Source organism: Crocodylus siamensis, chromosome 4, assembly GCF_052110815.1.
Source record: "Crocodylus siamensis isolate JL-2025a chromosome 4, ASM5211081v1, whole genome shotgun sequence".
NCBI lineage: Eukaryota > Metazoa > Chordata > Crocodylia > Crocodylidae > Crocodylus > Crocodylus siamensis.
The window spans coordinates 183,078,295-183,090,287 of NC_143398.1; the positions used below are offsets into that span (position 1 = coordinate 183,078,295).

Sequence of the window (11,993 nt, forward strand, 5' to 3'; positions counted from 1 at the left end):
GACTTTTCTGTCATAGGGGTAACCAAGGCAACACAGCTTTGACAGCTTATTACTAGTGTTGAACAAGATACTACAACTAATGAAGTGGCCATTTTGTCACTGGCAGCTAGTCAACCTCCCTCCCTTCCAGCTGGTATGTATTTGTATCATTATATTTTCCCTTGCTCTTTGCTGATTTAAGATGACAAGTCAGATACAAGGTCTGACTTTACTTGACTAGAAGCAAGTCTCTCTGATTAAAAATGCTGGGTATTCTCTAACATACATTTTGTAGTTAGGAAGGAAAATCAAGGCCAGGCCCCGATTCTCAAGAAGACGCGCTTTCAGGAAAGAAGGTCCTTTCTCCTTTTAACCATTGTCAGCAGTAAAACGTTTTTGCACCATCTCAGTTCACATGTGGGCACGCAGTTAAACCAGCAGTACAGATGGAAACACTTTTCCATTTTATTTTAGGCATATGGGAGAGCTGGCTCTGGGGCAACCATCAAGGTACATCAAGAATAGAGGGCAGTTGCTCTGCCCCCATGAACGCCATGCGCCTCCCGGTGCTGGGAGGCACAGCTAGCTGCTGTGTGTTGGTGGTGAGGGTGCCAAGCAATGAAAAATATAGGCCATAAAGGCATCTGGTTTCACATCAAGAGGACAGAGCACCAGAAAACCAGACTGTCCTCTATAAACCTGGGCAAATGGCCACCCTGGTTGGTTATGTCCTGCGCAGGTGCGATTACTGCACCATCTGACCAGTCTCTAGTGCTGGGGGGCTGTCACGGGGTAGGCCCAGGCCCTATTTCTGGCAGCTTTCGAGGGGCTATAACATTTCTAGCAGCAGGACGCTGTCTGCTGCTGCGACCCCCTGGACTGTCTTGTGCCAGGCTGGCTAGATGTGCTAAGAGGTCGGACTAGGGGTTTGTGCAGGGCTGACTGGCTAGAAGGACGAAGGAGCAGAGCTAGCGGGAACCCCAGCCCCAAGAACCTCATCCGTCCATGAAGACGACCCAAGGCCGGGCCTAAGGACCGGCTCCCACCCCCACCCCCCTGGGCCACACAGGCGGCCGCCTCCACTCCACCCCACCCCCGAGAGGCGGCTCCCGCGCATGCGCTCTGTGACGTTGTCGTCCTTCCAGAACGTTCTCGGCGGCGCCATCTTGTGCTGGTGGCAGCGCAGGCGGAGCAGCGGTTGGCATTGCCGGGTAGCAGAAACTCCAGCCACAGTGCAGCCCCTCCGAGCCGTAGAGGTAGGTCTTGGGGGCTGCGGGAACGCGATCCCCTGATTCCCCGCGCGACGGCGGCGCTGTGTCTTTCTGCCCCGCTCCCCCGCCGGGCCGGGGACTGAACGCGGATGTTGGGGCCGGGGAGGAGGGTGCGCCGTGGCGGCTGGCTGCCGGTACGTCCTCGCCAGGCTCCTCGGGCCGGGCCGGAGGGCGGGGAGAGAATTAGCGGGAGACGGCGGGTGGCCGGCTCTGCCGCCTCTGCTGGCCGCCAGCGACCGATCCCCTCCCCCGCCCGTCGCCATGTTGTGCGCGCGGAGATGCTCAGAAACAAAATGGCTTCTGCAGCTCCAGGCAGTGAGGGAGAGGCTTGGTCCGGCCTGGCCCCCATTGGGGCGTCGGGGGCTGTTCGCCCCTGCGGCCGCGTCACGGGGGGAGCCCGCTGGTGGCGAAGAGACCGTGGCCGGGCGGGGAAACGCGGGCACACGCGGCAGGAGTGTTCAGGGCGCCTCTGTAAAGCGGTGCGGGCTGTGTTACTGAACGAAGCAAGTCTACAGGGAGGGAGCGTGTGTGTGGGTGTAAGGATTCCTCCCCTCCCGGCACCTACAGTTAAGGTGTGTTTTATCCACAAAAGCTCTGCAAACACTCACTGAATTTTTGTCAACTCTCCCCCTTCTTCCAATTTTAGTCACATTTACATTAAAACTGTATCTTAAAATTCTCCAAGTCAAAAATTCTCCAGAGACTGGGGGTGGGGGGCAGTAAGGGTAGAGCAATATCACAGGCAGGTTTACAGTTCAGTGGCTGTCTGATGCCAATCAGACTGATACAAGGCACCAAATCTTTTAGTCTGTTCCTATGCCAGACCTGTTTTTTAAGCATAGAAATAACTTGGAGGGATTCTTAAAAAAAAAAAAAACTCAAAAAACCCACACCAAACCACTCAGTTGTTTGGGTACAGTTACTGTACCATTGTAATGCTAGCCTCTGAACCTGGGTTAGTGATTTAAACAGGTGGGATTTTTAGATTGTGTTGCTTTTGTATTTGGGATGTAATTTTAAAGAGGGAAATGGCTTGTCTGTGACAGATGCGGCACTCCAAGCGAACTAACTATCCTGAGTGGGATGAAAAGGAAAGTTGGGATCATGGAAATTGCAGCAGCAGTCATAAGAGAAAGAGGAGATCGCATAGCAGTGTGCGGGAGAGCAAGCACTGCAAACACAGTCACTCTAAAGTTCCTGATAGGTAAAACCACTTTTAAACAATTTTTGGATTTTTAATAGCTAAGCATCCATTTTAAGAGCTTGTTTCCACCTCAGTACATACATGAGTGGGCCATCTCTTTAGGCTGTAGCTTTTTTAATGGTTTTTGGTTTGCAGGTATTTTAGGAGTGAAGCAGAAGAATAGTTTTGTTTTGTTCTGTTTTTTTGGTAAGAGTATTAGAATTAATCCAGACTTAATTCTTTTTTATTCCTAGTCACTGTACAGAAGCCAGACCTGGAAATGAAAGAGACCATCATGAACGGCGTTATGTTGAAGAATACAGAAATGAGTACAGTCAAGTACATGAAAATGGACATCATCACAGAGACCATGAAAATGGCTATCATAATCACAGTAGCAAGTCATCGGGCCACAGTGGAAGAAGTAGTTATAAACGAAAATACAAGAGTCATCATAGTGCCTCACATCATCATGCACAGATGGTATGAGTAATTTTTAATAATTCTGTAGGACTATAACTTCTCATCTAAGTGGTAGTAGTTAAGTGTGGAAGTCCAGGGGATATTTACAATAGGATGTTCTTTCTACTATGTATTTTTCCTTGGATGAGAAGTTTCTATGACACCTAGATATACTTGTGGAAGCATATGATTGTTTTATCCTACAGAATAATTTTCTGAAACATCAACATTACTTTGCATGCCTTAATGTTTTATAATGTCAAGTACTTATTCTAGTTGTAGGCAGAATCCTTCTGAGAGCCCTGAAATTTGTTTGACAGTAATTTTAACATGGTGAGAAGACATAGCCAGGTTTTTGCAGTAAATAAATGAGGCTTATTGGTTTGATTTTGTTCTTTTCTTTTCTTTTTTCTTTTTTTTTTCTTTTTTTTTTTTTAGTATCAGATATGCATGTTGTCTGACTGTTAGCAGGGCATGCTCTCTGATCTTAAAGTAATGCCCCACTCCCTTTAATTGTTAGAGCAGTTGAAGATATGATTTATATTGTAAGACATTCAGCTAAAGCAACCTGGAGTAGATTTATATTGTTTTTTGTATGTCATTTTTGATAGGTTTTTTTTTTAAATTCTGAAATATTACTCGAGCAATGTATAATTCAGATTTTACTTGACTTTTATATTCTAGATTGGCCACAAGGCTATTTTATATAGACAAGTAAATATTTAATCATACTGGTTTGCAAATTAGGACACTGAAATCCTAAAATTTCAGTGCTTCAAGTGAACCACTTTTTAAAAAAACAAAAAACAGTTATGTTGTAATTTTTTGTTGCCTTGCCACTTTGAGTATCTTATCTGAAAATCTGTTCCTTGCCATGTTTTTCTCCTGTAACATAAACTATGTGCCCTGTGAATTTCTGGGGACTGAATTTGAAATTGCTCCTGCCAACCGTTTGTGGCCTGGCGTGTATCTGAATGCCTGAATATCTCCCTGCTGAATGAATTTCGTATTCTGCCCTGAATTCACTCGGGTATATTGATTGGCTGGACGATCTTGGTGCCGCCCACTTGCCGTTTCCAGAAGAGTCATCGAAGGAAAAGATCCAGGAGTGTAGAGGATGATGAGGAGGGTCACCTGATCTGTCAGAGTGGAGACGTACTAAGTGCAAGATGTATAGAATATTTTTCAAAACTTATTAACTTTTCAGATAGAATTATTTCTTTTAGAATAAGATGTGAGGGGGCTTGGAAGTCTTTTCTTTCTGTCTTGATTTCTGTTTGTTTGTTTTCTGTTTTGGGTTTTTTGGGTGGGGGAATGTTTTTCTTCTTTTGTAGAACTTAAATGCTTATTCATTTTCCAAAATAGTAAATGAAGTTAATGAAATATAGAATGAGAGCTATAACTTGTCTTGATGCGAGTTCTCCAATAAAATATTCCAATTTAGAGAGGTTGCATTTTTTTTGTAGCGGCACAGCCTAGAATAATCTGCATTGATAGTATTTAGTTTTTTAAATAACTAAGTGACTTTACTATTTGCATGTCTGAAACCTTTTTTTCTCTTTTTAGATGAAATTGTTGCTACTTTGGGGGAAGGTGCTTTTGGAAAAGTAGTTGAGTGCATCGATCGCAAGGCGTAAGTCTCGTTCTTTTCATGCTTGCGACTTCTCAGTGCTAATGCAGCTTGGATTCTGAAATGCCATGCTATACTAAATACACATTCAAACTTTTTAATGTGTTGACTTTGTTTTAATTGGCATAAAAGCCTTAAAGAAATGACTCATTAGTTCTGTCTAAAGATGAAACTGATATGGAGGAACCTAGTATTCATTCTCCAAGTGTTGCCCAGAAAAGGTTTTGATCTCTACAGTTATAAGCAGCATGATTCTAGGTTTCTCAGGCAGTATAATTTCATAGTTATTGCACGTGGCTATGTCTTTTAAATGTAATGCTTGCATTAACTGTAGGTAACAAACTCTGTAGGTATGAAGAATGCATTTGTATTGAAATAATTGTTTGCAAAACTGATTTTGCTGTATTGGGCTTCTTCTAACACTAGCATGTGACAGAAGTAAAAATAAAATGGAAGGATAAAAATAAAGTGTTCTGAATCTGAAAATTACCCATCTATAATATAACATGATGGACACTTCAGAGGGGGGAAGAGATTGAAATAATCTTTGTAGATTCTTTTAAAAGTAGTTTAAGACAAAAGCTCTTAATATAGACGAAGAGGCAGCTAAGATCATTTGCTAGTTACCTAGGAGCATTGTGGTTGAATTTTCCTGTGAAGGATGATTGCAGTGCACTACATGGAGGTTTTGCTATGGTTGTAATTACAAAGTTATGTAGTAACCACTAAAAAAACCTTCTGTTTTCCAGGGGTGGTAGACATGTTGCAGTGAAAATAGTAAAAAATGTTGATAGATACTCTGAAGCAGCTCGCTCAGAAATTCAAGTTTTGGAGCATTTAAATGTATCAGATCCCAGCAGTACATAGTAAGTACATAAACAGTTTGGAAAATGCTTTTATTTTAAGATTCTCTGTGGCGTTCTAAAGTCCTAAAACTCTTTAACCAGTATAATTGTGTAATCCTAAAACAATTTTAAAAAATACCACTATAAAGTATTGCATTTCCTCAGTAATTCTATCTATAGCTGTGTCAGTTCCTTCCTTAGTCTCCCTGGCCAATCTCCATATTGCCTTACTGTTACTTAACTGTGTGCTGCTTGGTTATCTACACCTGCAGTCCTTTGCAAAGTAATCATTGTTAATTTTGTATGTTTGATTTGAATGATTTACCAAGATGTGTATATTTTAAAACTCCTGAGTCAGCTGTGCTTGACTCCTAGTATCAAGTGTACCTGTTCAGCCTATGGCCTGGCTTAGAGTGAAGTTCTTTGATTCTGACCACGTCCTATATGACCACTTCCTGATACCAACTATGACTTAATCTTAAATCCTGTAGTTTGATTTCCACTGAGAGCAGTGACAGTGGTGATCGTTGATCTGACTAAAAAATCTTCTATATTTTTAAGTGTGTTTTCTCTGATGTACTTCTTTTGCATCTGTTAGTTAGGTTATTAACCATCTTCTACAGAAATTTTGGAAGGCCAGTTTTCTGTAGACTAATATTTTCCCAAACTGGTTTACAAGGCTACAGGTAAATTAAGTGGGCTGTAGACTGGTTTTAATTTGGCTCTCGCACCTTTTTATGGTGTTTAATTATAAAAATACACCAAATTGTTGAGGGCTGGCAGTAGTTGGGAGCCAGAGTTATAGACTGTTCAAGTAGAACTGGTCTGCACCAGCTTTTATTTTTGTCACAGTTCAGAGAGCTGCTTTTCAACCTGTTCCTCAGGTTTTTATTTTGTATTTAGTGTTTTACTTGTAGCCTGCTAGGCTGACAGAAATAGTAGTGCCTCAGGCTCCAAGCTGAAGTAAACTTCCATTTTCTCTCTACTCTAATTAATGCTAGTTAGCAGGTTGTGTATCTGAGACAGTTGTGATGTTGTGTTTTTCCTGGTACCGTATTAAACTAGGTCATCGTATTTGCATACCAGTCACCTTTTTTTTTAATGTTGCACCTCAGTAGTCATAACATTACTGTAACAGACATAGGGCTGATAGCAAATTTTGCTATTTTTACAGTCGCTGTGTCCAGATGTTGGAATGGTTTGACCACCATGGTCATGTTTGCATTGTCTTTGAGCTTTTGGGACTCAGTACCTATGATTTCATCAAAGAGAACGGGTTTTTGCCGTTTCGGCTTGACCATATTAGGAAAATGGCATATCAGATCTGCAAATCTGTGAACTGTAAGTGTGTTAATGACTCCTTCTTTTTTTTTTTTTTCCTTATTACTTGTTTTAAAGCTGTTTTTCAGTATCTTGCTAACTTAACTTTTTCCTTCTGCAGTTCTGCATTTAAACAAACTTACTCATACGGATTTGAAACCTGAAAATATTTTATTTGTGAAGTCAGACTATGTAGAAGAGTATAACCCCAAACTAGTAAGTCTCTAGAAACAAACTGCTTTCACAGCTTATTTCTGTAACTTGTATTTGTGCATTTTCTAATGTATGTCCCATTTCAGAAACGGGATGAACGCACACTGAAAAGTCCAGACATTAAAGTTGTGGACTTTGGAAGTGCCACATACGATGATGAACATCACAGCACTCTAGTGTCAACAAGGCATTACAGAGCTCCTGAAGTTATTTTAGGTTAGTAGAAAACACTTGTACAATACTCCAACTATTTACTTCTGAAATTGTTTGTGGTTATTAATTCTAAAGCATAGAATGTCTTAAGCTGTTGATCTAAATTTCTGATATGCATTGGGGTTTTTTGTTGGGGTTTTCTTTGGTCTGCTTCAAATTTCAAAATAAGGTTTTAACTTCTTTGGAGCTGCTATTACATATTACTTTTTTTTTTTTTTTAAGATAATACATTCCTTATTTCCAGTGTTGTGTTTTGTGGTGCTTTCAGTTTCCATCTTACTTTTGTAGGTGGTAGATGTATAGTTAAACTTATTTTATTGATTCTGTATAGTATTGTTTGTGCAAGCCAGGTGCATATAATAAAGGACGGTTGGTTTATTTTCTGCAAAAGTGATTGAACCTTATAACTTCTGTTTTTAATAGCTCTGGGATGGTCACAACCCTGTGATGTTTGGAGCATAGGCTGTATTCTCATAGAATATTATCTTGGATTCACAATATTTCCAGTAAGTAACTATGAAACTTGCAACAGACAGGTAGTGGTGACTGGTTGATATGAATGGGGAGGGGCTGATGAGAAGGCACTAGCTCATAGACTTTAGTCAGAAGAAGAAAAAAGTTTTTGTGTTACAGCAAAGTTAAAATAAGGAGTTGCCCAGAACTGACCTCTTTGTTGCCATAGCATGGTACTAGCATGTAATCATAATGCTGTGGTGCTAAAGAAAGTATCTTGGCCTTAGTGCAAGATCAGAAAAAAAAATTCAGCAAATAATTATTAATTTAGCACTTAGATTCAGACTTTAAGTACCGGTGCTGCTAAACTTATGGTTATTTCATAGACATCAGGGCTGGAAGGGACCCCGGGAGATCGAGTCCAGCCCCCTGCCCAAAGGGCAGGAAGTCAGCTGGGGTCATAGGATCCCAGCAAGATAAGCATCCAATTTACTCTTGAAGGTGTTCAATGTAGGTGCTTGAACCACCTGTGCTGGCAGACTGTTTCAGACCTTGGGGGCTCGGACAGTAAAGAAATTCTTCCTTATGTCCAGCCTGAAACGGTCTTGCAGGAGTTTGTGACCGTTCGACCTCGTCATCCCTTGGGGCGCTCTGGTGGTCCTCTAGCCTGCAGCAGCAGGCTGCTCTTGCCCCACGCACAGCTCTGGAGTATATGCTGTCCCAGGGCGCGTGCAGTGACAGGAGCTGCCACCCCCTCCTTGTGCTGGGTGCCCCCCCTCGCAGCTCTGTTACACTCCCCACCCTGGCTGTGCAGTGCCTGCCCCAACCCCACTCCCTTTACCGTGGGGGAGGGGGGCATGGCAGATTGAGGCCCCAGCAGCGAGGGAGTATGTGGCGCACAGGCAGGAGCACTGGCCAGGGTGAAATGGTGCCCCAACTAGGCTGGACGGTGGAACAAGAGGAGGCCTGGAGGGCACGTACCACCCTAATCCGTGTGTGGGGTGGAGGCAGTTGCCACTGCAGTACACTTTGCTTCCTGCTGCAGCTGCCCCAGGAGCAGTGTGATGCCATGTGCCTGCAGCTGCTGGGCTGCCCTGTACCCTCTGCCTGTCTGGTAGTAGGGTGCACGTGGCATTGTGCAGCTCTCAAGGCAGGGGTGCTCAAAGCCCCAGTGCTCAGTGGCAGCAGCCTCTGTCCTGCACACAGATCAGAGGGGCACATACCCCCTGGGCCTCTGCTTGTCCAGCCCAACCCGGGCCCCACTCGCCTCAGCCCCTGCCTGTGCCCTGCTCCCTCCCTCAGTGCTGGTGCCTTGATCTGCACCCTCCCCACCCCTTCCCCCACAGACCTATCTGCTGGGTGGAGAGGGGATGTGGGTGCATGTACACAAGTGCTCAGCCCCTCAAATAATTTTTTCTCCTGCCAATGGTGCCACATAAATGTTGGGTGGTTCCTAACTATTGCTTAGTTGAAGAAAAATACTTGGTTATAATTTTTTTTAACTTGCTGAAGCAGTTTATCAGCATATGGTCACTCAGATGAAAATTCAAATTGTAATCTTAATAAATAGTCTTTAGCTATTATTTAGGAAACATGGGTACCAGAAAACAGGAATCTAACCTACAGCATAATGGTTAGCTTGATTAGAACATCATCTCTGCTTGAATAGATTTAATAAATAAACTAAGCACATTTACTTTTCTAGACACATGATAGTAAAGAGCACTTGGCAATGATGGAGAAAATACTGGGACCATTACCAGTTCACATGATACAAAAAACCAGGTAATTGTACATTTCTAATGTCTTCCCTACCTGTGAATAACACTTTTGAATTTAAAATCTTCCATTTGTGCCTGAAATAAATGCTTAAAGTTGAGACTATCAGTCTAGCATTCTGTGTCCAGTTTAGTAAGGGGCCAGGACAGTTACATTTTTTGCTTGGCTGGGGTTATGCAAATGTGCATAGACTCTTAAGGGGGCAGTGGCTGAGCACCTTGTCAGCTATAGATGCTGGACAGAAGAATGTGTTAATGTTTTGCTCTGAGGAGGAACTTGTGCATTTTAGCTGTGGCTTTGTGTAAAGGCAGGGGAGGGACTGTAGTGAGCTGCAGTTGAGCTTCACTGCTTCCAGAATGAAGAATAGTTTGTGTAAGAAGTTTGCCTACAGAAATTCTGGGAGTTTTTTTTGTGCTGCTGCTGCCCTTCCTATATTCTGAAGCCTAGTTTTGGGAGAAAATTGGGGAAGTGCATTGGGGATGTTGATCTAGCTTCTGTTCCATTCTTTCTTGTGCATCATTTAAGACACTCTGCTTTAGTATCAAGAGCACTGTATATGAGTGGGGATTTTTAAAGCTTTTTTGCCATATCAAACTTCAGATCAGAAAATCTTGGGCCAAAAATAGCTCTGGTCATGCATGGTGTTTATTTGTATGTGATGATTTACTTCAGTGAGTTGAGTAACGGATCCCTGGTGCCTGGTTTGTTTTTGTTTCGTTTAATATCACTTGGCCTTATCTTTCTGATTTGATTCTTTTTTCTTCATTTGAATTATCAGCTAAGATAGTATTACCCCCAACTAGTATTTCTTGCTGTTCTCAGTCCTATCTAGTGTTCCTATAATATAGTTAAAGGAGTTAATATTAAGTCTTTGTTTGAAAATACCAGTTTTGTCTTATGTTCTTCTCACTTTCTTATAAAATATTATCCTATTACCAGTTCCTGCTTGCTTTGCTACTTAAACTGTGCAACGATCATGCAATAGTTTCTCATTATGAATTTTTCTATGTCCAGGAAACGCAAGTATTTTCACCATGACCAACTAGACTGGGATGAACATAGTTCTGCTGGTAGATATGTGTCTAGGCGCTGTAAACCATTGAAGGTAAGGTGTCAACTTCTTGCTTTTTCTTTTTTTTGCTAGGGAAGATGCTGTGTAAGCTTCTTAACGTTTTTCTTTTTCTTTCTTTCAGGAGTTTATGCTCTGCCAGGATTCTGAGCATGAGAATCTGTTTGACCTGATTCAAAAAATGTTGGAATATGACCCAGCCAAAAGAATTACTCTTGATGCTGCCTTGAAGCATCCTTTCTTTTCGTCTCTATAAAGCAGGCTATTAAGTAAAATAATCTGCACCTCTGTATAGTTCTCCAGTGGAGATTATAGACTGTGTCAGTCAACAACAAACACCATTTTAAATATTTATTTTGTACAGTTAGCTTGGTAAATTTCCTATTTTGTATGATGAATGTAGTCCTTGTTTGAACATTTAAGTTTATTGATCCTAGTTGTTGAAATAAACTTTCTGGAAATTCTCTTGCTATATAAGTTGTCAGAGTGACTTACTGTCTCAAAACACATTTCTAGATTGTTCAAGGACTTGGCTTACCCTTTGACAATGGCTAGCATTTCCCTGTTGCATCCTGACCTAGAATGATGCTGGAAACTAACTTGTCTGCATTAGACCACAAATAGTTTAAGGCTGCTCATCTCAATTCTGTGTGGAAGTAGTAATAGTTCTTTAAAGGTGTGTACTGTTTGTGTTTTATTCCTTGCAAAGATTCTTCTGTGTGACTGGTGCCAAAATAAGCATTGCTGTTTCAGTGTCTTCACTGCATCTGACTCCTAGAACTAATGTTTGCCTAAACATGCACATTTAGTTAATTTCAACTCCTAGTTATAAAAAAATCTGTTAGATCAAATTAGTAAGCATTTTTATTTACATGCCTTTGGAGTGAGTGATCACCTCCAAAGCTTGCTAAATATAGTGGGTAGCAGTATGGCAGTTGAGTAGGGTGCAGGGTTAACGTGGCATGTTTTAGCCCAGTGGTCTAATCCACTTAGAGCAGGCAGTTATGCATGTATTAACATCTGAGCATCAGAAATAGGAAAGCAGGGGAATAGTACTAGTGCCATCTCATACATTAAATATCTTAAGTAAAGTAGCAGTGTTCTAAATAGAAACAGCTTTTTTTCAAAAACCTTTAGTGGATGGGCTAGACACTTGTGGAAGAAAATGCTCTTGTCTTTAGCTGGCTCTTATGCAAGATGTTGACACTGCTTGTTTTTTTTAGTCTTCCATAATTAAGCTTTACTTATCTATATTAAGATATTCCTGCAGTAGTCCTAAAAAACAGCAGTGTTTAATACTGGCTCTTTAATTTCTAATTTCCTGGGGGGGTTATGAACCAGTAGCCTATCTTGCCAGTTTGACTCTTAATTCAAAGAAGAGAGGCAATGTCCAGAACAAGAACCCAGCTGCAATAAAACTATGGATAGCACCTGTTGCTGAAGGCCTCACAGGGAAATGAGCAAAGTGTGTTCAGGAATGTTTGCAATATTAAAGTTGGTTGAAGTCCTTTATGGGAGTTCTTAGAAGAATCTACCAAGCACAGTTGTTCTGGAGGGTAGGGGGAAAACACTAAAA

The 11,993-nt window shown here is 41.7% G+C and overlaps 1 protein-coding gene across 1 annotated transcript; it reads left to right on the forward strand.

Moving 5' to 3' along the window:
* Positions 1-1,078: 1,078 nt before the first annotated feature.
* Positions 1,079-10,894, forward strand: CLK1 (CDC like kinase 1). Its single transcript, XM_090045138.1, has 13 exons — positions 1,079-1,235; positions 2,297-2,454; positions 2,688-2,916; positions 3,976-4,066; positions 4,462-4,528; positions 5,275-5,391; positions 6,545-6,711; positions 6,812-6,906; positions 6,990-7,119; positions 7,540-7,622; positions 9,275-9,354; positions 10,363-10,453; positions 10,542-10,894. The coding sequence occupies exons 1-13, from the start codon at positions 1,095-1,097 to the stop codon at positions 10,671-10,673; spliced, it is 1,581 nt and encodes a 526-aa protein (XP_089901264.1). The 5' UTR covers positions 1,079-1,094; the 3' UTR covers positions 10,674-10,894.
* The last annotated feature ends 1,099 nt before the right edge of the window (positions 10,895-11,993 follow it).

Coding starts and splice junctions, on each gene's coding strand:
- CLK1 (XM_090045138.1), top strand. CDS start 1,095: ATGCGCTCTGTGACGTTGTCGTCCTTCCAGAACGTTCTCGGCGGCGCC. Junction 2,455..2,687: donor CACTCTAAAGTTCCTGATAG/GTAAAACCACTT, acceptor TTTTATTCCTAG/TCACTGTACAGAAGCCAGAC. Junction 7,623..9,274: donor TTGGATTCACAATATTTCCA/GTAAGTAACTAT, acceptor TTACTTTTCTAG/ACACATGATAGTAAAGAGCA.